The sequence below is a fragment of the Mugil cephalus genome, chromosome 7 (assembly GCF_022458985.1).
Source record: "Mugil cephalus isolate CIBA_MC_2020 chromosome 7, CIBA_Mcephalus_1.1, whole genome shotgun sequence".
NCBI classification, from domain to species: domain Eukaryota; kingdom Metazoa; phylum Chordata; class Actinopteri; order Mugiliformes; family Mugilidae; genus Mugil; species Mugil cephalus.
Genome location: NC_061776.1, coordinates 13,913,750 through 13,939,487, shown reverse-complemented (window position 1 = coordinate 13,939,487; position 25,738 = coordinate 13,913,750). Strand labels below are relative to the sequence as shown.

Genomic DNA, 25,738 nt, shown 5'->3' with positions numbered 1-25,738 from the left:
TAATTTGCAGTGCTTTGACCTCTCTTTGCCAACCTGAGACAACATAAACTGTTGACAAACTTAAAATAAGACTTTATATCACAAAATCCATAAACCACAACATTATTCTATCTTGCGTTGAGCCTCCAGTTTATTATTGTGGTTGTTCTCTTGTCTTTCTTTCTGTGTGGATTTGCAGACACATTGTTTTTCCTCAGTCAGTGATTACTGTAATTGTCCCAGGTGTTTATAATTTGACATTTTGCCTGGTAGAACCTGCGGCTCTAAATTTAAGATGCTCTCACTTATTATTTTAAATTTGACGCCTGATGAATTTCTGAGCATTTTCATAAATCACTCTTAATTTGAAGTTTGCTTCGTCCCAGGCCTGCACCAGACGAATGCTTTATTTAAGATTTTACAGACAGCTGGTGTTGAAGAATCTTGTCTCCATTAGCTTTGCCCTGAAAGCACCGGAATAACGTTGGAAGCTGGAGGTTGCTGCAAGTGAATGATTGATAGCATTGATCGCTAGATGAAGGCTAGCTTGTGCCTGTTGGAATTAAAACACACTGCGCATCTCTTCAAAAAAGCAGCTAATGCCTCATTCACCAGCACCTAGAGATCGCCATGAAACCAAGTGTACAAAGCAACGTTAAAGAAAAAGCTTTTACCCTTTAAAGCCGCTCGTAATACGTAAAGCACGCGGTATTTGGTATTACCGTAACTCACAGTGGTTTGCGCTGTTGACAATATTCCAAGTGTGGCGGAACACTGCGACGTCGTGCTTCTGTCTGGAAGACCTTCGGGACATCTCAATATAACTAACTTTTACCAACAAATTCCATCAAAACAACTCCCTCTTCCCGGTCTTGCGTCGCTCACCAACCTGCAGACGACAGCAGTGGTGCGTCATCATTACCGTAATGGCAGATTTTTTTTTTTTTTTAGAAAGCGCAACTTCCCAGTGTTCGGGCACACTTTGAATTTTGTCCATCGGCGAGTTATGGTAATTTAAATACTGCAAGCTTGTTTTTATGCGCAGATGGACGTTTAGGTCAAGTTAAGGGTTAAGCTGCTACTCCGCAGCAGTCATTTAGAACTGAAGAAGCTAGTTAACCTTTCCGATTCTTTATTGATCCAAATCAATCAATGCGACGATTGCGGAGATGGAGAAGGAGCTGGAAATACTAAAGCGGAATCACGCCAAGCAGACTAATCACAACCCCTGCGCTTTGCGTCACGTAAAGTCGTTACATGTCAGGGGACGCGCACGTCAGCTACGCAGGGTGTGCGTCAACACAGGAGCCTCTGCAACACTTTAGCTCAACATAAATTCCCCATGAGTCTGATGTTTCATTGGCATCCAGGCCGTGGTGATGACATCTGGTGTTGTTTAAAAAAAAAAAAAAAGAGAGAAGAGAAAGAGACGTTTTAAATAAAACTGCTTTCTCAGGGTCACAAAAAGTGCAAATAGATCTGTCTCCAGTGACCTTATTTCTGATGTCAGAAACTAAATAATCTTTGTCTGTGTCACGATAATGTTGCTTTTTGTTTTTCACATCTGTGGAGAGCTAATGTAAATACATTACTGTAAATGACATCATAATCTTTGTATGCCAATCAGAAGCTACAATAATTTATTTATTTTGGTGACATGCAGCAGAAAACTCTGCACTCAAAGACACAGCGCTGTTTCAAATGCACATCAGAAACAAATAGTAGAAACACATTTTTTATGTTCTTTATGACAGTTTCATCTGAACCTTGTATTATTTTTTCAGCATCAGTCAGAACTCATCTCTCCTCTCTTGCTGCAGGAGAGGACTGTAACGATCAGGAGGCAGACGATTGGAGGGTTTGGCCTGAGCATCAAGGTAATTTAGATCCTGGCTGATTAGGCCCGCTGCTCCCGACTACTCTCAATGAAGTCGGACCGAGTGTTATTGATCATCTCCTTGTCAACCTGCATCGGCGTCATCTCAGTGACTTGCCTTGTTGTGTGATTCCCTTTCTGGTCTGATTTGTCTCGTCAGGGTGGGGCAGAGCACAAAATCCCCGTTGTGATATCAAAAATATCAAAGGAGCAAAAAGGTATGATCGGGAAAAGTTTTGAACACGTTTCGCTTTGCTGCCCTGATTCGTTTTTTTTTTTTTTTTTTTTTTTTACTAAAGGGATGTTTTTTTGTTTCCAGCTGAACTCTCTGGCCTGCTTTTTATTGGTGATGGCATCCTCCAGGTATAATGCCCCTTTAATGTCAGAATTATACATTCCGCAGCTTTAATATTTCATGTGTCCACAAAATCGTTGAATAATTATGATAATTATGTATCCCCATAGGCACAAAAGGTCTCTCATTTGTTCCGGGTGTTTTAGCCAATCTCCTCTCACTCATTCAGTGATTCAGAGGGAACCTTCACAAGCCAACCAAAAGACACTCTGTGTTAACGGCAACTGTGGACGTGTCTCTGCTGTTTACAGTTACCAGCAGAGATGCCATGACAATTATTGTGCTTGCCTCATTAATCATTTTGAAGATGGAGCTACGGTGATGTTTGTGCCAGCCATATTATTCAGGGTAACCGTGTTACTGTTGTTTTCAGATAAATGGAATAAACGTCAGAAGCTATCGCCACGAGGAAGTGGTAAGCTGTCAGCTCATATCTCATAGTTTCCTGCACTGAAACAACTCCTTCAACAGCTTATCCTGTCTCACTTTATGATTTGTATCTTTTTGACACATAAAGACAGTTTTTTTTCCCTCTTTCATTCCTCCTTAAATGCAACTGTAGGAAATGCATTGCAGTTAGGAGCATGAAACCTGCAGCCCGTGTAAATCCCTTATCTTGGATTTCCATTCTTAGCTAAGACACTGACACGCCATGTTTCATCACAGCAAGCAATCAGCAGAAAACCTGGCGCTTTACGGCTCCCGCTTTAAAAATACTCTCCTGTTTTTTTTTTGTTTTTTTTGCCTTCCAGGTCCAGGTTTTGAGAAACGCTGGGGAAGAAGTGACTCTCACGGTGTCTTTCCTAAAGAAGACTCCGGCCTTTTTGAAACTGCCCCTGTGTGAGGACTGCACATGTGAGACAGCTCTTTATGTCTAAGGACGTGATCGTCATCACTGCCGTGAAAAATAATTAGCAAAGAGCATTTTTTATTTTCTGACCAAATTTGGTTGTCCTGGAAACTATAAACTCGAGCCACGCTGAGAAGAAGAAAAAATACTTGTTTGTTAGACTCGCTGTTTTGTAAAAAAAAGGAGAGAGAGGAGAAGGAGAGAACAAACTTCACAAAAGATGCTCAAGAATAAACTGAGAGACTGATTGCTCTTGCGTTAGAGAGCTTCAGCCCGTCATCAGACATGAAAGCATTTATTGAATCCTTTCATATGCGTATATAGGCCAGGTTGACTGCCCATTCAGCCAGTCAGCTGAATACAAATTGGCACAGAGCAGGAGCCCACAATGGAGCAGAACAAAGTAACGCGCTTTTGTTGATGACTGTGAGTCAGTGCAGTTGGAAGCCTTGGAATAGATGGAGGTGTTTCTCCAAATTTGGATGATTTATTGGTGCTTTTTTTTTTTTTTTTGTGGTGTACTTTTTAGGCATCCCCAGCGACCAGAGCAGTGGGACCTCCTCTCCTCTGTGTGATAGTGGCCTCCACTTGAACTACCATCCTAACAACACGGTACTTTTTCATTAACCCCTTCTTTGACCGACTGATTCGGTGACTGTCCTTGTGTAACCTTCAGCCGCGTTCCCAGCCCCAGAGAGCAGTTTCCACGCAACTGCCGCTGCTCTCTGATAACCGCGATGCTCTGTCTCTTTCTTCTGACGAGGGTGAATCGGCTCTAATCTGCAGCGTGCGCTTGCCTGGCCTGCCTGTGCATCTGCAACAACAGGCAGCTGCAGTGGCAGCAGGACTCAGGCTCTTGACACGTGAAACGTTTGAAATGTGCGAGGTGGGAAACGAGCAGCTCCTCTAAATTGTGTTTCACACCTCTACAGGACACGCTGTCCTGCTCGTCCTGGCCCACGTCCCCAGGGCTCCGCTTTGAGAAGAGATGGGTGGACCTGCGCCTAATTCCTCTGCTGCACTCGCGCCTGTCGCAGTACATTCCCGGCTCTGACGTCTGCAGGTGAGCTGAGGGACTTCATCTTGAAGTGTCAGCGGTGTCACTTGCAGAGCTGGTTTCTGCCTTTAAGTGGATGGCAGTGCTGCGATCTCTTACTTTTTTTAAATGCTTGGGGATTTTCAAATGGAGCACGCCGCTCCATCTGTAAATAGGCCACTGTGTAGAATAAACCCTTAAACACAGACCTCTTTTGCTCATAACTTGCATAACTTAAAATACTGGACCTGTTATTTTAGCGCAAATCAAAAAAAAAAAAAAAACTACAAACATATCTACCTGCACTTTTATGAACTGCCCACAGTTCATCTCATAATCAGCCTCCATCAGATCAATTTGAACTGAGTTGTGTTTTTTCTGTGTACTCTGTCAGTTCATGAAGTCAATTAAAAAGCAATCCCACAATAACAGTCGCGGAATAGATTCACTCTGACCTGCTTCGTTCGCCATTATTCGATTTGCAGACTAATAACGCTCATAATTAGTTATTTCTGCACGGGCTCTTGGTGCCAGCAGAGCACATAAATACACACATTAGAAGCATTAAAGCGTGGCCCGACCTGCTCTCAATTGCGCAAGTTTTTTTTATTTTCCGGCAGAGTGACAGCAATAGAAAAAAAAAATAAAAAAAATAAAAAAACGCCTGTCACTACGTGTGACTTCATATTTACTCCTCTTGGTTCTTTTATTAAAAATCTGCTTGAACAGGAATAAGAACCAAAACACAACATTGCATCATTTTCGCCCCCTGGGTTGAGATATATTTTCTGTGCATGTGCTACTGAATACTGCCTGCTCGTCATGAGAATCCATTAAGCTGTAAGTGAAATGCATTTCCATTTTTGCCACATTGTAGATGACAGAAGCAGTAATCTTCTGAATGAATCAGTAATGAATTGAACACTAATGGACCACAGTTGTGGTTTGGCATGTTTTTGGTCATCAACAGAGCATTGCACACACCATTGTGTTGCAGACATGGCTTGTGAGGCCAGAGGAAACATTTGCGGTTGTAATATTTTTGGTTATGGCATTGAAAGGAACGAGGATAACAAATTAGAAAGAAATGAAATAGAACTCAAGCCAGAACCTCAATTTTTATTAATTATTTACTCATTTGTTCTGTTCATACCAACTAAATATAAGGTACTCCTTAGCTTTAACTTTAGCGTCTGCTAGCTTTAGCTCTGCTTTGGGCTTATTTCTGTTTTCCAAGTTAAGCAAACTGAGCTCCAAGCATCTCCAGGCTTAGCATTTAGGCACGAGAGTGGAATTAATCTTGAGAAAAATTTCCATTCAAGCATCTTTTTGTCTTCGCTCAGTTGCGCAAGATTTCAGATTGCAAAACAACCACTTTTTAAATGAAAAAAAAAAAAAGTCCTGCTTGGTTCCCACTTGATGTAGTGTAATTAAACAGAATGATGTTTTGTAACAGAGCTTTGATCACCTGAAAATAGAACAGGAGATGACCCCTTTTTTCCTCGACTCTTCCAGGAAAAATGCTTTCCAGGTCATAGCCGTGGACGGAGTGTGCAGTGGAGTCATACAGTTTCCCACCGCTGAAGACTGCTTGGACTGGCTTCAGGCAATAGCGAGCAACATTTCAAATCTCACCAAGCACAATGTGAGTAAGGAGCAATAACAGTCATTAGTTCTCGCGATCCCCCATGTAAACCAGCACGATATTGGATTTTGTACACTTGTAATTTGTGGATTGTCTAACAGTCCCTTTGCAAATGTCATGACATTAAGTACTGTAGACACATACTAATGTGCCTTCACGCTAAAGTACATTCTTATTTCTGAGAGCCTGGGGTCACATAACAACAGTCACGTTGTGCTACTCTTATTCCCCCAAGGTACCCCAATGCACATGTATTATCCATAATTCATCACAGACTATTGTAACGGCACGACGAGGCAGCCAGATACAAAGAAGCAGCGATGCTGTATTCCTACTTTTGTTCTGAACATATTTGTTTCCAGCTCTTGCTCAGCTGAAGTGGAAGAAACAAAGCGTGTCCCTGCGTTTCCAGATGAGTGACGATGCTCAGCAGGGGTGTCAAATACAAATAGTGCTCAGAAGCTCCCTCATTGGTAACAGCTTTTGCAAAATAGGAGGGGAAAACGCTACATTTATACACGTTAAACAGCAAGTTTTCGTTTTATTTATTTTTACCTATACACCACCAGTCAAAACTTTGGACACACCTTCTCATTCAGTGTTTTTTGTTTATTTTTACTACTTTTCATTGTAGATAAATACTGAAGACTTTTAATATATGAAGCAACACATGTGGGATTATGTAGCAAAGAAAAAAATATTAAATAAGTCTAAATCTGTTTTTATATTTTAGATTCCTCGAAGTAGCCACCCTTTGCTTTGTTGACTTTGTTGAGCTTCATGATGTAGTCACCTGAAATGGTTTTCACTTCACAGGTGCACCTTGTCAGGGTTCACTTGTGAAATTTCCTGCCTTCTTAATAAGGTTGGGACTATCAGTTGTGTTGTGCACAAGTCACTTTGTTACGCAGCTTGACAACTGTTAGAATTCACATTATGGCAAGAACCAGTCATCTAATTAAAGAGAAGGACAGTCCATCATTACTTTAAGAACTGAAGGTCAGTCAGTCTGAACTTTGAATGTGTCCTCAAGTGCAATCGCAAAAAAAAAAAACATCAAGCGCTCGGACAAAACTGGCTCACATGAGGACCGCCCCAGGAAAGGCAGACCAACTGTCTTCAGCTATTCAGAGGAGACTGCGCAAATCAGGCCTTTATGGTCGACTGGCTGCTGAGAAACCACTACTAAGGAAAAACAACAAGCACACAAGGAATGGACCAGTGGAAATCTGTGCTTTGGTCGGATCAGTCCAAATTTTAGGTCTTCGGTTCACCCTGTTGTGTGTTTGTGCGACGCAGAAGCAAAAGGTGAATGGATGGTCTCTACACGTGTGGTTCCCACTGTGAAGCACGGAGGAGGAGGTGTGATGAGATAAGATAAAATATGCCTTTATTCATTCTGTCAACAAATTCTCATTGTTAACAACAGCAGGGACCGTCAGCATCACAGACAGTGCACACAGTGCACATATGGGTGGACTAAAGAATAAAATATAAGAAATATATGATAAAAAATATAAAAAAAGATATATTGCAAACAAACAAGGCAGTGTTCAAGTAAGAAAATATGGAAATGAGTATGCTTATATATATAAACATATGTATATATTCACACATCTCCGTTGGCGAGGATGCAGAAACTGCAAAACAGCAGGTATAAAAAAAATATATGTATATATACATGTAGTTAGGAGGAGCGTTGCACATTAACGGGATGTGGAAAATAAGTGAGCTTATATCTGTATCTGATGGCAACACTCTTTGGGATTTATTCAAAACTGAAGGTGCACTGGACCAGCAAGGCCACCACAGCGTCCTGCAGCAACGTGCCACCCCGACGTGGTTTGCATTTAGTTGGACCATCATTTATTTTTCAACAGGACAATGACCCCGAACCCGCTTCCAGGCTGTGTAAGGACTATTTGACCAAGGAGGAGAGTGATGGAGTACTGCACCAGCTGACCTAAACCCAATCGAGGTGGCTGGGGATGAGTTGCACTGCAGAGTGGAGGCAAAAGGGGCCAATAAGTGTTCTGCAGGTCTGGGAACTCCAGGTGACAACATCATGAAGCTCGTCAAGAGAATGCCAAGTGTGCAAAGCTGTAATCAAAGTAAAGGTTGCCTATTTTGAGGAATCTGAAATCTAAAACAGATTTAGACTTAAAATATAGAACATGTTTTGAGTTATTTCACACTTTTGTGTTTACTACATAATTCCATATGTGTCCATTCATGGTTTTGATGTCTTCAGTGAGAACCTACAATGTAGATAGTCATGAAAAAAAAGGAAAAGCTATTAACTGAGAAGGTGTGTCCAATCTTCTGACTGGTAGTGTGTTTCTAGGGATTTTTAAGCTGCACTCTAGAAAGACATAAGTCTGTGAATGTGACATGGCGTGAGTGGCAGTGAAAAACAGAGATTTGTAATTATCATGTGTCCCTTGGCGTGGCTGTGTGTGTGTGTGTGTGTGTGTGTGTGTGTGTGTGTGTGTGTGTGTGTGTGTGTGAGAGAGAGTCTTGGGGGAATAATGGAGCCCTGGTTAATTGGAGTGGACGAAGTGAGGACTGTACTAAACATAACACTGATGAGTCACCACCACAGTGTGGAGAAATATTCCTCTCTCCATCCTTGGCATTTACTGAGGTGTGTGAATGAGCTCGAGGGCTATAAGATGTATAGATTACTGCAGAAAGCGAACACATCTTTATGTCTCATCTGTGTAAACATATTTTTTCTTGTCACATTTTTAGAGAGATAGATAGATATGCTTTGATTGTCCCATAATAAGAAATTCATTTTCACACTCTGTGACAAGCAACATATAAAACAACATCTAGACATCACTGACACTGAGCCACATGAAAACATAATCAGCAAACAACAACATCACCAACACTGAGCCAGAAAAGCCACCAGACACTATGCAACATATACATATACACACACCAGACAATCAAATGCTTAGGACACACTCAGGAGGGCTGGGTCCATACAGTTTATACTAATGCAGTGGATCTACGCTATGTTGTAGCCTTTGAAAGTGGCCATGTAGTTGCATTTATACTCGTGCTTGTACTGAACAAATGCTTCTTTTACTGAAGGTAAAGCCTTTCCCTCTCAGGGAGGAGGCCTTGTAGGTAATGTGTGTGTGATGTAAGCTTTAGAGTTGTGTCATGAGAAAGATTTCTGACAGGAAAAAAGTGTATGAGAGCTGTGTCATGTTGTGCATGTATTTCATTGATACAATATTTTTTCAGTGTTGCGTTCAACCTTGGTTAGATTCGTGCTCACAGGGCAAGTTCTTGAACCAGCTCAACACAACACAAGTTGCAAACAGCTCACATGCTCACTCGGATCAATCCTCTAGGCTACGTGTAGCCTGCGTGGAGTCATATCTGTCGGGTGGCAGTAGCTCTGGAGGTAAAGGGGTTGTCCAATAACTGAAAAGGTTGGTGTTTCGATCCCTAGTCTCTCTGCTGTGTCCTTGGGCAAGACACTTAACCCATCTTGCTCCCAGAATGTGTACCCCACTGGTGTATGACTGCGAGTGAGTGATGTTTAGTGGTGGTTGGAGAGGTCGTAGGCGCGTCCGTCACTCCGACCCCCAGGGCAGCTGTGACCGCTGAGGTAGTTCACCATGAATAACGCAATCAGTTGTAAGTGCTTTGAGCATCTAATGATAAAGCGCTATATAAAACCAATGCACTACTCTTCTTCTTCTTTTTTTATTCGTATCAGCCCATAGGTAATGTGTTTTCACATTGAAAACGAGCTGCTACCAGAACTGCTACAGAAAAATGACCCAGGTGTGAAAGCACCTCTAGTGCCAAGCATTTTACTAGATGCATTGGACGCTATTGTTGAGAAGCGAAGCAAAGTAAACGTCTTGTTTTGCAGAGGTTCCGTAACAGTGTCTTTCCCTCTTTTCTCTCATAAATCTGGAGTTTTTCTGGACTTTAAAGTTGTAACCACCAAGCCACGCTAGCCTGAATGTCAGCGGTTTCCCTAATAGACGTAGAATAGAAGACGCCTGTGTGGACGCTGTGCTGGAGGCACGAGGTGGGGGAATTTTCTTTTTTTGGCCACTGACAGACGTGTGCAGTGAAATGCATTTTGGGCTTATCACAACTGTTGTGGTCTGCGTCGCTGCAATGTGTTATAAAATACCTGAGGATGTGCATGTAGCTCCTACCAACACAGAAGCTTAAATGTACAGCCATGCAATCTGCTCTGTCAGGCTGTATTTACTCACAGTGGTGCTATGTGCTACTGCCTAAAGTCGCCACGCTAACACAGGTTCGATGTTTACTTTGCTCAACAAATAAATTTTTTTATCAGTGTGATTACTAAAGCGATTACAGTCTGTCCTGAGAGGACCATAAATATCGGACTAAAATGGAAAGTCTAGTAAGTCATCCAGTAGTGCTCACCAAGTGTGTTGCTGCTATAAAGCAGACGGCATTGAAATGCATCATGTGGGGATCACTAATCTGTCCAGAACGTATTGGTAATCCATCTCATAGCTGTTGAGATATTTCAGTGTAGAGCAAAGCAGTCGATCAGCTCATTGACGGACATTTCAAACATTTAGAGTCGTGCAGTTACTGTGATAAACACTAATATAACGTAAAAAGAATAAGAACTATTTCATTCCGCTTGCAATGTTTCAACTATATTATTAGATAGAGTAATTTCAGAAATCAGGATACAATCCCACACACCGTCTATTCAGAATTTCATATGTTTACTCATCATTTAACTTGTCCTATTTATATTTACACGCATTTTTACTTTATATTCATATGATGTGTTACTGGGCTCTGATTTCATCCTGGTTTCATTTTGCCGCAGCAAAACCAATGACCCTTTAGGGACAAATAAAGTGATTTATTGATTGATTGATATGCTGCAGATAAGCCAGCGTCCCACGAAGGCCTCAAAAATATTAATCTGTAAGACTAGAGAAGGGATTTGGGGGTTTTATACCAGATATTTATAGATACAGTAGGTATTAAAAAGTAAAAGTAATATCTTTATTAAACTGGTGCTCTCGCAAAAGAGGCTCAGCAGACCAAAATCATCTTTTATCCGCCCAGAAGTGTCAGTATCTTCACGGTTATTTGTCACATGTTTATAAGAGTCGTCTGTTTGTCGAGAAAAATCATTCGTCATGGGAAAAATGCTTCGGTTTCTCTGAGTAATGATGGAGGAAATCCACTCCGCTCTCTGTGCTCTGCAAATTCCCATAAAGGGCTCAGTGATGTTCAGGTCTGCTGACTGGAGAGGCCATCCCGGTGTTCATGAAATCACCTTTGAGTTTGTGTACCGGTGCATTTGAATGCGTCATTGAAATGAGCACGGAGACATTATGAGACAAAAGTATTGGCTCCGTCGCTCCTGAATACTCCCACTTCTCAGCTGCGCAGCAGAGGAGCAGATATTGTAGGCTGAAGTCTTGCAGTCGTCTCCTTCCCTCATGAGATTGTGAATCAAATCAGATGTACTGCTTAGAAATTAGGTTAAATTATGACTCATTGCTAATGACTCAATACTTTTTTCTTTCTGAAGGCGTACCGCCTCATACACCAGGGTGCGTGTCTTTGTGTCTTGACCTTGGATACGTGTGGTTTCTTGATCACTGCTCTGCTTTAACTTTCCAACTTTCTCCAGCTGTGAAAACTTGCTGCGATTTGTTCTCGGAGATGCTGATTGAATTCTTTGGTTATTCTCAAAGCCGCATGATTCGGCTTGTTCGTCTTTTAATGTGCATGTTTAAATTTAGCAGTTTAGCTGTTTTTGTCGGCCAAACAGCACAACTTCATGAACGTAGCAGTGGAAGGACACTGCTGAAGCTATTAGTAAAATTATTCAAGTAAAAGTATATGATCCGAAGAAGCCTTCCTAAGATAAGTCATTTTAACATCCGAGAGGTTCACTTTCTGCTTCTTTGAAATTTCAGGAAATTCTTCTTTTAAAGATAGATGACAATTAAATATTAGTGGTTCTTAATAGTAGGAAATGTGAGCATATTACGTGTATTTTCCAGTTTTTAATAATGTGTTGTGCAGTGTCTTAACTCAGTTTCTGCTTCAGTCTCCTTGGATGTTTTCTCTGCTTGATGCATGCCAACGATGTGACCCTTCTCAAACAGACTAACATCTTTTCCACAACCATGGGGTGTGTCTTTTCCACATGGTTGCTTAAGAAATGAGAAACTACTTATTGCATCAGTTGGGATTCATTAAATTGTTGTCAGCTGAAAGATAATAACCCGTGCAGTAATTATCCATTAGGAGGTACCGGTTTGCTGAGCTGAATCCAGGTTTTGGCCAGGCAGGTTATATATTGCAGGTATTTTCCATTAAATTCTCTAAATGTTTTTTTGAAGTTGGGGCCCGTGGGCCATTTATATTTGGCCCACGCCTTGCCCTATTGCCCACTATTTATTGGTGCACTTCCACACCTGACCAAACACCATGTGATACACTGATTGTAGGGTGGCGCTGTTGAGCTTCTGCCTCTGCCTCAAATCCTGTGAGGTGAAGAAGATGAGCAGCAAGTGAGATGATGTAGATGGAGCCTGTGGGGTGGTGGGTGGGGCTCTCTGTTTTACCATGGACGGAGCTTGGCACCGACGTACACACAAACACGCACCTACAGCTAGAATGCCAGAATAAAACCGGGGATAGCGTGGCTAACATGGTGGTGTCTGTACAGTGGAGCTAACCATGGGGCTAAGTAAGCGTGCTGAGGGCGTGGTGCTGCTGTTATTTGTTTGATGAGCTCTTTCAGTGTGACTGTGTGTTAGCGTGCATGTTAACAGACTGGTGTTTAGCTGTAGTGGTGCTGTCATTTATATTTTAGTTTAGTTTTCTGTTTATCGTGTGTGTTACTGTGGAGCAGTAGGCTAACCGATTAGCAACTGGTACAGAATCTCTGTTACCATATTGAAGAATATAGTACTTAGATCTCTAATGCTTGTGGTTTAAGCTTTTATTGCCTAACCGTATGGACTAATGGGGCTTCAGAAGCTGCCTGATGAGTTTGTCAATAAGGTTGATTGACGTATCTGCCTGATGCCAGTTCAGGTACTGCAATGCAGTTTGGATTGGATTTGTTGTAGCAGTTGTGCACAGGCAAAATATATGCAGAGACTAGTTCTGATATATAATGCAATGCAATTGGCCTTGAGTTTGTGTGCCATAGGGTGACAGGGTTCAACCCAACATGGGCTGTAAGAGAAGAAGTATTCCTCCTTTAGCTGAACAAAACTAATATTGGTAAGTACATAAAAAATAAATAAATAAGGAAACAAATAAAATAGTTTGGCCTGCCCCCACATGCATAATGAATGTTATTTATTGGTTTATTGATAGTGTTCATTTTGCACATGCATGTGTGTGGCCCACGACCCTCCCCCCGGATTCAATTTTGAACTCTCCACTGGGAACAATTTGGGCACCCCTGAATTATGTATTAAAGAGAGGTCCATATACACAGTTATGTTTGGTTGTTTCTGTTTATCGTCTCGTGACACCCCCATGTTTATCATGTGACCATATGGAGAAATTGCAAGTGTATCTAAAACGGCTCTGAGTGGAGTCCGGTTGCCATTTGTTTCGGATCTACCATAACTGAGAATCGTCACTGATGATAGCGTATGTCTTCTTTTTAAATATCCTTTTTAAGAAGTTGTGTTTGCATGGAGTATTTAGAAACTTTATACTTTAAAAACAACTTTCCTCACTGAATGAAAGTGTGCTCAGGGGCAGTACTCGTAGAATTACTACAGTGCTTTCCACACACATAAATCCCTACCACAGTCGCTCAGTTTTTGTATTTTTATTTAAAAGATCCGTGATTTGTTTTCCAAAGTTGAAGAACTGTAACTAAATCTTCTCCAGTGTTGAAGCTGGATCTACCAGCAGTCTGAGCAGCTCACAACTAAAACTGAACAAAGCCACTGTCACTTCTTCCGTACTTTAAAACCCAGCTCACATCCTCAGTTATCAGACTGTTTCCTTCGGCGGTATCGTTTTATTTATTTATTTTTTCTTCCTGTGGATCCAAACTACATCATTTCACAATAAGCTGCTGCGACATGTCCTCGCGTCTATAGGAGGACGGGATCAGGACTGGACGGCTTAATTTGGTGTTGAGCTCCTAAGAAAGAGAGTTATATTGATAGTATGGTGTGGATTAGGAGCAAATGATACCTGTGATCTGAGCGGAATGTTTTAATTTAAAGCCTGAGTGCTCGCTCAGTAGTTTCCCTGCTTTTATTACCACACAGAGAATGGATTTTTTTTAAATGGGTTTTTTTTTAGGAAGAGCCTTCAGGTTTTTGTGGAAATGACTCTGTCTATCTCATTTTGAAATTTGCATTGAAATAAATGAAGCATCTCCAGCTGGATTCCTCCCGTGCTGGAGTTAATATGTCCGCATGAGTGCAGTGATTCATGTTCTTTGAAGGACTGTCATCGTGATTGTGAGGCGAACGTGTTTTAACTTCTTCAGCAGTTCGCAGGAGACGTATTAATGAGGCACTGACACTCTCGTTGCGTTCAACAGGTTAAGAAGATCAACCGAAATTTTCCAGTCAACCAGCAGGTGAGATGTTTTACTTGTTCAGCACCCGAGATTTTCGTTTGGATTTAATTTGTGTATTTCATCCAGCTCTCAAATTAGAAGTAAATTCAAGCAGGTCAGTCGTCAGAGGAAAGTCACAGCTCTGTCTTGCCGACGATTGCAACAAAAGGAGAGAGTTTGCGTCATTAAAGACCGTCCACTGAGAAATGATCAGAAAACAACTTAAGTGCCTTCAGTCAGTTAACTGGCAGCATCATCTTTCAGTCTAGTGAAGCGCCGCTGTGAGGCTCCTCTTTGTTGCTGCCTCGCAAAAACATGTGAATTCACTTGACACTTCATTTAAGAAATTAATACAGCATGAGACGCGCCTGTCCCATATCTTTCACTCGCCTGTTTCCCATCCCTGTCAAAAAACTCCAAACAGAAAAGCAAACTAACATCTTCCTTGGTCTGTAATCAAACCGTGACATTAATGAGTAGCGACGATGTGACGCGCTCGATGTCTGACTGTTGTCTCAGAACATCTGCAGTCGGAGCTTTGCTTTACTTCTCGTCATTTCCCCGTTGACTTTTTTATTGTGAATACCGATTTTTAAACATTTTGCTCTGGAGTGACAAAAATAAGCCTTAACATTTACACAGAGTTTGCTTTTCTTAAGTTCTTAAGTGAAGTATTTTACAGTTAGTAATCAGACGTACTTACTAACAAACTGTCCACTTGTATAAACAGATAATTAGGGATTAAGAAAATTAATGTTTTTAGATGTTAACAAATTCTCACATGCTATTTCTTAAAAAAGGAATTAACTTTTTATCCACATCATCCCAGGTGCATTTAAAATTGTTTAAGATATATTTAAAATCATGTTAAACTAAAAGTTTAGACTAGAATTGTAAAGTATTTATTCATTTATTAACCTCCTGAGACCCTGCGTCCTCATATGGGGACAGGTTTTAAGTTCGTGGTAGCTTCTTATTCTGCTTCATTTAGACCATAGGTCTTCAACAGGGGGTCCATGACCCCTGCAAAATCTTTGGTTGATTAGACATTTTTTTTTATATATTTGCAATATTATAAATATTATTAAGAGAAGCAACAGTGCAGCTTGCTCCCATGAACATCCTTTCATCCGAGGTTAGATATGTGCTTCTCATCAGGGCCAGACATCTCACTAATGTGGGAGTATGTGTGTCATCACGTGGCTTCGTGATTTACTGTCCCTACTACATTTACCTATGTTTTAAGTTAAAACTTCATGTTTATTTTTTGTGTATCAACATATATGAGAGTAGCTAATTAGCAGCAAACTTAGTTTTTATACTTCTTCGCTCCTTGGAGAAATTAACAGCACATAAATAAAAGTTCGGGTCACAGGAGGTTAATGCTTCACTTAAAATCAATAAATTGAATAAAATAATGTATTAAATAATGTTTTAATAATTTAATAATAACACATTTAATTTTATTTTATTCTAATTGTGTATGGCTGGTTAGCTGACTAAATTTTTACCTTTTAATAATACTTGAAGTTCTGTTGAAACCTGGATCTTGCAGTCTTTATTCTGCTGCAAAAACAAAAACATCAAGAGTTAGGTCACGCCCACAAGTACAGGATGAGTCATCAACTTTAGAAAATCAAATAAATACCGTTAGGAATCTCTACAGCTGTTACTTTCGGTACAGAAAGTGACTTATCAGTAAAGTACTATACAAACATACTTTAACAATGAATTAGATTTCACATTCTGTAAAACTGTGGTTTTCCTTTCTTAAATAACAAACACCTGGTTGTTACCAGCGCGTCTAACGGTGACAGATTAATCCCAGTGTGAAAACAAGAGCTCAACATCTTACATGAAGTTTGTGCGTCAGACTGTTCCTTTGTTGCTCCCAATAACCTCATGGAGTCTCTGGCAGCTGGCCCTGGCCAAGAAACAGTCCTGCTAATGAGACCACATAAAACAGAAAAATGTGGGCATGTAAAGTTCATTTTGGAGGCTTGTTTTTGTTGATTAAAGGTTTGGCTTAATTTTGATGAATCAGCTTCGTCTCTCCTCCAATTAACATGGCAACATTTACAGTGCAATAGTAGACTCTACAGGCAGACACTGATAACTGAACATTTCAATTCATTATAACTAGGCTTAAAGTATTTTCCATCTTTCTTTTCAATATTTCTTTTCACATATTGCATATTTTCACTTTTTTTTTCAACTTCTCTCAATATGACTTTATTCCCTCCATGGAGATAAAATAGGGGCTACTTTACTAAATCTCTACGTGGACTTTCTAGCCTCTCAAAACTGTATGATGACAACTATACAATCAGTTGACTTTACTAAAAATATACAAGCCATCTCTGTTGTTGTTTTACCTTTCCGTAGATTATTTACATGGGCTGGGTCGACGAGAAGGAGCAGGACTCCGTTCAGGACCGAATGTATTCACCAAAGTTCCTTGCTTTGAGGGGTTCGTCACTCTTCAAATTTTCAGCGCCTCCTGTAAGTTTACACCTGATCTTCTTCTTCTTCTTCTTCTTCTTCTTCTTCTTCTTCTTCTTCTTCTTCTTCTTGCCACTTCTTACAGCAACTTCACCTTTGAGCCAACAAAGTTGTGTGCTCAGATTGTGTGTGTGCGCTCGGCTCGGCTTGGCGGGGGTATTTTTCATCCGACGCTAATGTATTGTTGAGGAAGAAAATGCTTTTCTGTTGGAAGAAAGGGAAGCAGCTCACCCATAATCATTCGCGCCGCATTGATCTCCCGCTTGATTGATGGTGATCATTATATCTGTTTACATTCTGCCAGCCACTTAGGTAATTATGACAAGAGGGATAAGCTGTCGATGGAACTGGAGATGGGAAGAGATTGATAGATAACTGCAATTGCCTGCTCAACATGAATGTGCTGATATAAATGGAAAATGCTAATGTGAGTGCACGGTGGAATATAGGAGGCTGAGTATTCAGAAGTCGAGACAAGAGGCAAGAATTATTCAAGACTAGTTAACATCGTGAATACTGCTCGTCACGTGGACAGATGACAGTCGGAATTAACAACCGTTTGTCAATAATTGATCTCGTGATAGACCACGCCCCCCCCCCCCCCCCCCCTCTGGAACAGCTAGACGCGCTGTAGCTTAGCAACTGTAGCTAAGCGTGGCCCGTCCAACAGCAGCAGCAGCTATAGATGAGGTTGGCAGTGTGTCACGCAGAGTTGGCTCGTGTCAGCGCGCCCCTCTTTCAGGGAAAATGCATTTTAAACAAATCTGATTAAATTAACGAGGCCTTGAAGAACAGTTTGAGTGGAGCGCCTGTGTGTGTGAAACACTTGTGTAACCATACCCCGCTACCTTAACCTGATAAAAATCCACCAAGAGGTTACACATAATGAATGAATGTTAATTCATATTAACACATGTACATGTCAGTGGCACAGGTTCTTAGCAGACAGTGTTGCCAAAGTGTGTGAGTGGACTAGCTGTTTGTAGACCAGGACTGAAAAGTAAAGTATGTAACTGGCAATTTGTTCACCGGGAGCCTCACTAAGATAAAAATAGATGTGTCCGGGGGACACAGCTCTGGTCATTGAGTGCTATCATTGCACCAGCTAGTGAGAACATGATTGAAGAAGGATAAATGAAGCTTCTATACATCTAGCACATTCTGTGGCAGGCAGAGTTATCTTGTAGGTGGTTGACACATATAGATTGCTGATTTTGTTCTGGTGTTTTTTGTTGGAGTCTGAGGCAAGTGCAATTTATTTCACCATCAAATCAGGGTGGAGATGTGTTGTAGTCCTAACTTGTCCTAACCATGCTTTTCTTACGAATGCAACTGGCTAAAGCCATATGTACAAAAAAGGCATCTATTTTACTTCTTTACTGCTTTCTTTCTCTTTAACAGAGTCGTGTTTCAAACCAAACAGAACATTTTTGTGACATTTTCAGGTGACAACATGGGACTGGACCAGAGCAGAGAAAAGCTTTACTGTGTATGAGATAATGTGCAAGATTTTAAAGGTATGACATTCTTCTTCTTCTTTTTTTTAAAATTTTTTAAAAAAAATTATGATTATTTTGTTCCCTGAGCTTTAGCAGAAGCCTCTCTCGCACTGGATACACAGACAGCATATAAAGCAGCGCAGCTGAATCCGTCAAAGGCATTTATATAACTCATTTATTTATTTGCATGCGTTTTTCACCAGTCCCACGGAGCCACTCAAGGTTTAGATTTCATTTTTTTTGCGCTCTGCACAAGGTTCGAGGTCACTGAGAATTAATCTGCATCTTATTTACCCGGGAGCTCGTTACGGTGAAGCTAAATCATACAGATTCACATATTCAGTCGGATATAAGTTGACCTCACTCGCACCCGTGCCGCCTCCGTTACATAAAGCTAAGACATCTCTATTAAATACATTAGTCATTTGCTTCAGGTTACAGCATTGCGGTCAGCTTATCTTATGTCTGCATCTCGCCTGTACCTGATCAGCAGCTGTGCTGTGCTATCACAGGACAATGACCTTCTGGACAAGAGGAGACACTGCTTCAGCGTCCAGACGGAGAGCGGGGAGGACATGTTCTTCAGCGTGGAGCTGGAGTGCGAGCTGCTCATCTGGGAAAAGGCTTTTCAGATGGCCACTTTCCTGGAGGTGGAGAGGATTCAGGTCTGCAGACGTGCGGGGCATTGTGATGTCTTCAGTCTAGTGCATGGTTGCGGCTCGGCTATTTAAACAGAGATTGATCACGTGACCTTTTTCACTAGAGCAAATTAGTTTTTTTGTGTCTCTGTGTAGCTCTTGTGGGTAACATCTCGCTCTCCTGCTTTTGTAGTGTAAAACGTACGCCTGCATCATGGAGAGCCACCTTATGGGACTCACAATTGACTTCAGTATGGGCTTTGTGTGCTTTGATGCTGCTTCCAAGGTAAGGATAGCACACTTCTTCATCATCAACGCAAATATGGAAACACAGGTCCTTATATATAATACAAAGTTGTCCACGGCGTGATGAAACTAACTGTGACACCTCAGCTTCCCCTTTTCTTTTCTCTTTTTTTTGGTGCTGTTAACTTATTCAGCGCTGTGTGCATTTTGGGAGCATGAGCACATTTGTTGTGACGGCCAGTTCCCCCCAGCGCAAACCTCTCACTACCGCCTGCAGTTCATCTTGGCTTTTCCCCAAGTCTCAGCGCCATGCAGGCTACTCCACTGGTGCACATTATGTGGATGAGCAGGACACAAGCGCTGCCATATTGTTCTCTAAGATTTTGGCCCCGATTCCTGCGATGTGAAGCAAAACTGTCCCCCAAGGATGATAAACATGTTGCCAGAGCATTGTTTATGGAGGAGAAAATGCACAAAGCGCAATCCATATGTAAACGGGCAATTGCAGGCAATACACAGGGTGGGATTACTCCATAATTGAACGCTGCTGTTGGCAAATTTTAAACGACATTCTAGCTACAGTGAGAGACAGCAGAAATACGAGTGCTTGACAAGTGGAGCTGTGGTCTGCTGGCTCTGGACCAGGTCTCTAGATTTTATCAGAGGCAGTTTCTACAAATATCTTCAGAAGAAGGACGACAGTGCGAAGACATACAATGCACATTTGTTTATAATATTAAAAAGCATAACTCACAGCACAGGCAGCCTCTCTGTGTGGTGTAAGGTGACTCCTCCTTATACGACCAGATAAATGGGTAAATATTAAAAGCACTCTTGATGAATGAAGTCATAAAGTATCTAAAGCAAAACACTTGAAACATCAAGTCTAAAACCCTCCGTTGGTATTTAGAGGGTCCATTTTCTAATGAAAGATGAGACACCTGAGAGCTGAATAATTGAAATAACAGTAAACAATCCAAGGAAAGAAACAAACACGAGAGCAGTGATTCAGCACTGACTATCACCTGAATTAAGAAGGGCATGAGAAACACATCTGGCTATAAGGAGGAGGAAGGTCATCTCATTTTGATCCACAAAAGACAAATACTGCTGTAAAATGAATTATTCAATTCTGCTCAAACCCAGATTTTGCTCAGCGCATCGGCCCAGATTATCATGGATTGTGAGAGTTTTACAGATCCACTCTTAAAACGTTTGAACTGCTCATACATATTACACACTCATAAATATTAAACATGTTTGATACTTCAGCAGAAAAATCTGCATGATAATAACAGAGGCCCAGAATGCTCAACTCAATGCAACTTAACGAAAGATGCGCAAATAGACAGAACACAAGCAAATGGACAAAATGTCTTCAATCGGTTTGAAAACACAAGATGTTCAAGTCCTCACAACACAACCAGATGTAGAAATGGGATGCAAGTAGCGCAAACGCCAACTCGAATGTTTCCAGAGGACGCCTCAAAGGTCAGAGAGGTTTTTATTGTCATTTCAACCAGAGAGGAGGTGCAGAGAGGACATGGAGCTACATGAAGACATAGGACAATTACAACAAGTTCAAGCTTATGCAGACAATACAAAACAGTGATGGACCAGGCTGTAACGACTCTCTGTTCAAAGCTTCGCGACTTTTGGAGTTGTTGATGTTAGCTACATATCAGAGGTGTTGGAAAGGAGGTGCTGCATACTGCAGTATGTATTTCTGTTGTATTGACTGTTTGCAACACTGATGAACATCTGCATGAGTCTTCTTTAGGTTGAAGTTCATCAGGCTAGTTTACAGAACATCAGTACTTTAACATCTCCCACTGAGAGAAGTTTCTGGTTTGGCCTCGTGTCATGTTTTTTGGACAGTCTCATGGAGAAGCTCTTCTTCTGGTTTGATCGTTTTTTTTTTTTTGGATACACCAGCTTGCAGGTGCATTATCGCCACCTGAAGCGTGGGTCACAGGACAACAAGTTGTTTTGCCCCAGTCTTCCTTTTTATTTTGTTTTTATTTTTTAATGCATAACAACGTGTGTTGCTCAGTTATGTGTCTGCACATTTGAAGAATATCTTATAGTTTGAGCCCAGCTCTCGGAAAACTTATGGAAAAATACACTATTTCTGGTTAGGGCTTAGGTTAACTTCCTGGTTATTTGCTCTTAATCCAAATAAAATCTGAATGGACACTGATCAGCCACAACATGAAAACCGCTGACAAGTGATTAATGTTCTTGTGACAATTCATTGTTCTGCTCTGAGACTTTTAGACCTTTATCGTGTGGATGTTACTTAGACATGTACCACCCACCTAGATCAGACCAGACACCCCTACCCCATAGCAATGACACTCCTTGATGGCAGCAGCCATCCCCAGCAGGACACACATGAAAAACAGCTTAGGAACAACTCAAAAAACACCCAAGGGACACCCTCAGAAGACCCATGTCCATTATCTGATGAGTCACAGCTGTTTTTGAGGCAGACCTACACAATATCAGGAAGGTGGTCATAATGTTATGCCCGATTGGTGTATAATAGAAGTGTAGTGAGCACAGTAGAGTTTGCACAGTTTAGCAGCAGCTTACAGATATTCATGTGTTAAGCGTGGTGATCTGTCTGGAAGCTGAGTCACTGTGCAGCTTTTGTTTATGCAGTTCAGCGCTAATTCAATCACCGGAGCTGTGTTATTTCAGGTGGAATTGCCGCGGCTGGTTAAATTTCCCAGTAGCAAAAATAACACGTTTACATCTCACAACAGCCTGTATCTGGTTGATCTGCTGACGTGCCCCATTTCTCACCGGATCCATGTGGATTTTTAACATGAATTATTCATAAAACGGCACAGAGGAAAGTCCACAAATTGGACGGCAGCGAAGAAAGATTTCAGTACAGTTGCATTTCGGTCACATTCATCCCGTCCGTTCGTTTCAGGCTGTGCTGTGGAGATACAAGTTCTCCCAACTGAAAGGCTCGTCCGACGACGGAAAAAGCAAGATCAAGTTTTTATTCCAAAATCAAGACTCCAAATCAATCGAAGCTAAGGTAATTAAATTTGAGTGCAGCATGCGAAAAGATCAGCCGACGTGATTTTCAAAGTAACGAGGTTATGGAAAATGAATTACTCGTGTTTGTATTGATTTGTTTTCTCTTTCAGGAGCTGGAGTTCTCAAACCTCTTCGCGGTGCTTCACTGTATTCACGCTTTTTTCGCTGCCAAAGTTGCTTGTCTGGACCCGATGTTTGTGGAGAGCCAAGGCACCGCGACGACCGCAGGGATCCCGTCTCTGTCCGGCCTCTCCTGTAACTCACAGACGCCCAAGCTGAAATACACCACTTGACGGGCGCTGCTGTCTCCGGACAACGCTGCACTTAATCCTGAACGTGGCCTCTACTACGGCGGTGGATGGGAGGAGATCAAACTGTGACGTAACGAGGAAGAACTGGAATGAAATACCTCTCTGCGAGGAATACACTTAGCAACTTCACATTTCTGGGAGAACCCTCGACCTGAAACCTCCTTCACAGACAGAAAGACTCAAAGGACGCACAACAAAACAAAAAAACAAAACAAAGCAAAAGGTGCGATTCAGAAATGTTTTTAAGTGATTTTGTCTTTCTCTTGAACCTCAGAAATCCTTGTAATCGACACGTCACAAAGAAAAATGCAGTTCTTTTCTCGATGGTAGTCCGTTTTTCTATGTGATTTTATTCAAGGTCTGGAGACGAAGCGAAGCAGATCTTAGCCTTTTTTTCCTCCACTTCAGGACGGTACACTTGAACTCCTGCAACCACATGTTGCTTTGACACTTAATGTGTTTCTTTTTGCGTGTGTTTTTTTTAATATATATATATATATATATAATTGAAATTTTTTTATACGTAATTCAATCTGCAGTAAAGTGTGTTTCACTCTGATTAGACTCTAGCTAAAAGCAAAACATGAATTTGGCCTAAAAAGTTAGTTTAATCCCGTTTCCTGGCAGCACTGGCGGATGGAGAGGATGCGTCGGGTCCTCATTTTTTATTTCTTAATGTCACCCTTAACTGCACACGTGTCTGTTTCCTGGATTACTGGATGGAGCAGCTGTGTGAGAGTGTAGTTTTTTATTGTTCACCATCAACACAACCGTGTCATCTGACAAAAGAAATATGGCATTTCATTCATTTTCTGTAGCCTCTGGAGGGTCGTGTGGAGACGGGGCTTGAGCCTTTCACACTCACACCTACAGCCTAATCTAGGATCGCCAGTTGACCTAACGAGCATGTCTTTGGATGGTGGGAGGGGCCGGTGGATTCGAGCCCACAACTGTGAGGAATCAGTGCCACCCACCACGCCCTGTTTATATATTTTTTTTTAACCTAAATTTGATTCTGTAAATAAACCCTGACATTCAAATGAACTCTAAGAATTATGAATCATGGTGATTACTCGTAGGGATTACTCGTAAGGATTATGGCGTTTGTTAATTTGATGTGCACCCGAGACGACTAGGTAGGTAGGTATCTCGTAACCTTGTGCCCTCTCCGCCATTTACTCAATGGACCAGTTTAGAAGAATAAACTCCACTACGGTGTCTTTTGATCATATTTTATCATTTGTTTGTTTCTGACTTCAGCTTGTAAATATACACTGACACCACAGACGAATGGGAGGAAAAAAATAGAAATATGTAGCATACCCGTCCTCCAGAGGTTTTTAGATACCCCTTTAAAACTTCACAATAAAACTGTTTGTAAATGCGGCAGAGAGACATGCAACTATCGTATTAGAAAAAAAAAAAAAAAAAAGAGTTCAGGTCAATTAGCGCGATTAGTCATGCTCTTACCTTCCATTTACAAAGAGGAGTCCAAACAGAAGAGGGATCACGGGTAAGTAAACTCTAGAGGATAACAAATTAAATGGGGTCAGTAAAGTGCTCCTTGCTAAGCGGAGTGGAAAGTGGCGGCGGTGCGGTCTATGCAAAGAAAGTCTGAGTGATGCTTTTGTGCTTTAAAACGACCTCGGTCGCATATACCCTTATAACACAGGATTTAGAGAGTGGGGTGGATTTTATTTTTTGCAGATGTTTTATTAACAAATATGCTGTGTAATAAATGAATAAAAGAAACCTTTTATATCATGGCTCGGCCGGGGTTGGCTTTACTTTCCGCCGTCAGACGTTCTTCGGTCTTATTGGAATGAGGAGAGGTGACCTCACAAAAGCACTAGGATGTAAACATGGCATACTACAGTTAGAGTCAATGATATATTTATATATATTTATATCTATTGGCTTTTTCTTAATCCCAGATGTTTATATTTTTAGTGTTAGTGCTTCACTTGTGTGGGTCAATCCTCAGTATGTGCTGCACATACGGCAGACCTAACAAAAAAGCAGACTTTGGATTTGAATGAAGCCACTTTCTATGCACTGGTGTGAAAAATAGACTTTAGATATGATGCGTCTTCAAAGTATTAGCTTTTAGCCATAGTATACAACAACTGTGGCAAGTTTTATTGTCTGCCAGTGTTCTCCATATGTGAGTTATCTTGATTTTGCTTTAGACATAAAACTTTTAAAAGCATTTGATGAAATGCGTCAGTACGTCTTTGCCTCTGCTCCAGTTTGGATCGTTCTTCTTTTTCTTCTGTTCAGTGAATAACAAGTCTGAATAAGCATACACACTCATCAGCCACTTTATTAGGTACACCTCGCTAGAATGGTTGGACTCGCTTATGTCTTCAGAACTGCCTTAATTCTTGATGTCATACTTTCAACAAGGTGTTGGAAACATTCCTCAGAGGTTTTGGTCCATATTGACATGATAGCATCACACAGTTGCTGCAGAATTGTCGGCTGCACATCTATGATGAGAATCTCCCGTTCCACCACATCCCAAAGGTGCTCTATTGGATTGAGATCTGGTGACTGTGGAGGCCATTGGAGTACAGTGAACTCATTGTCATGTTCAAGAAACCAGTTTGAGATGATATGAGCTTTGTAACATGGTGCATTATCCTGTTGGAAGTAGCCATCAGAAGATGGGTACACTGTGGTCATAAAGAGATGGACATGGTCAGCAACAATACTCAGGTAGGCTGTGGTATTTAAACCATGCTCAGTTTGTACTAAGGGGCCGAAAGTGTGCCAAGAAAATATCCTCCAACACCATTACACCAGCACCAGCCTGAACCGTTGATACAAGGCAGGATGGATCCATGCTTTCATGTTGTTTACACCAAATTCTGACCCTGACATCTGAATGTCTCAGCTGAAATTGAGACTCGTCCAACCAGGCAACGTTCTTCCAATCTTCTATTGTCCAAGTTTGTTGAGTCTGTGTGAACTGTAGTCTCAGTTTCCTGTTCTTAGCTAACAGGAGTGGTACCCAGTGTGGTCTTCTGCTGCTGTAGCCTAACTTCTTCAAGGTTGGTTGTGTTGTGCATTCAGAGATGGTATTCTGCATTCCTTGGTTGTAACCAGTGGTTGAGTGTTGCCTTTCTATTATCTCGACCATCTACCGTCAACCATC

General features: G+C 41.3%; 1 protein-coding gene across 1 annotated transcript in view; it reads left to right on the top strand.

Moving 5' to 3' along the window:
* sntg1 (syntrophin, gamma 1) overlaps positions 1-24,347 on the top strand; it is a 38,416-nt gene extending 14,069 nt beyond the window's left edge. The window contains exons 5-19 of the mRNA XM_047590690.1: positions 1,800-1,856; positions 2,016-2,073; positions 2,175-2,218; positions 2,584-2,625; positions 2,963-3,065; positions 3,590-3,672; positions 3,993-4,123; positions 5,612-5,741; positions 14,314-14,352; positions 16,717-16,833; positions 18,279-18,350; positions 18,845-18,997; positions 19,164-19,256; positions 22,158-22,268; positions 22,381-24,347. Of these exons, the coding sequence (XP_047446646.1) occupies positions 1,800-1,856; positions 2,016-2,073; positions 2,175-2,218; positions 2,584-2,625; positions 2,963-3,065; positions 3,590-3,672; positions 3,993-4,123; positions 5,612-5,741; positions 14,314-14,352; positions 16,717-16,833; positions 18,279-18,350; positions 18,845-18,997; positions 19,164-19,256; positions 22,158-22,268; positions 22,381-22,563 (1,416 nt within the window). The 3' untranslated portion in view covers positions 22,564-24,347. The remainder of the gene's footprint in view (positions 1-1,799; positions 1,857-2,015; positions 2,074-2,174; positions 2,219-2,583; positions 2,626-2,962; positions 3,066-3,589; positions 3,673-3,992; positions 4,124-5,611; positions 5,742-14,313; positions 14,353-16,716; positions 16,834-18,278; positions 18,351-18,844; positions 18,998-19,163; positions 19,257-22,157; positions 22,269-22,380) is intronic.
* The last annotated feature ends 1,391 nt before the right edge of the window (positions 24,348-25,738 follow it).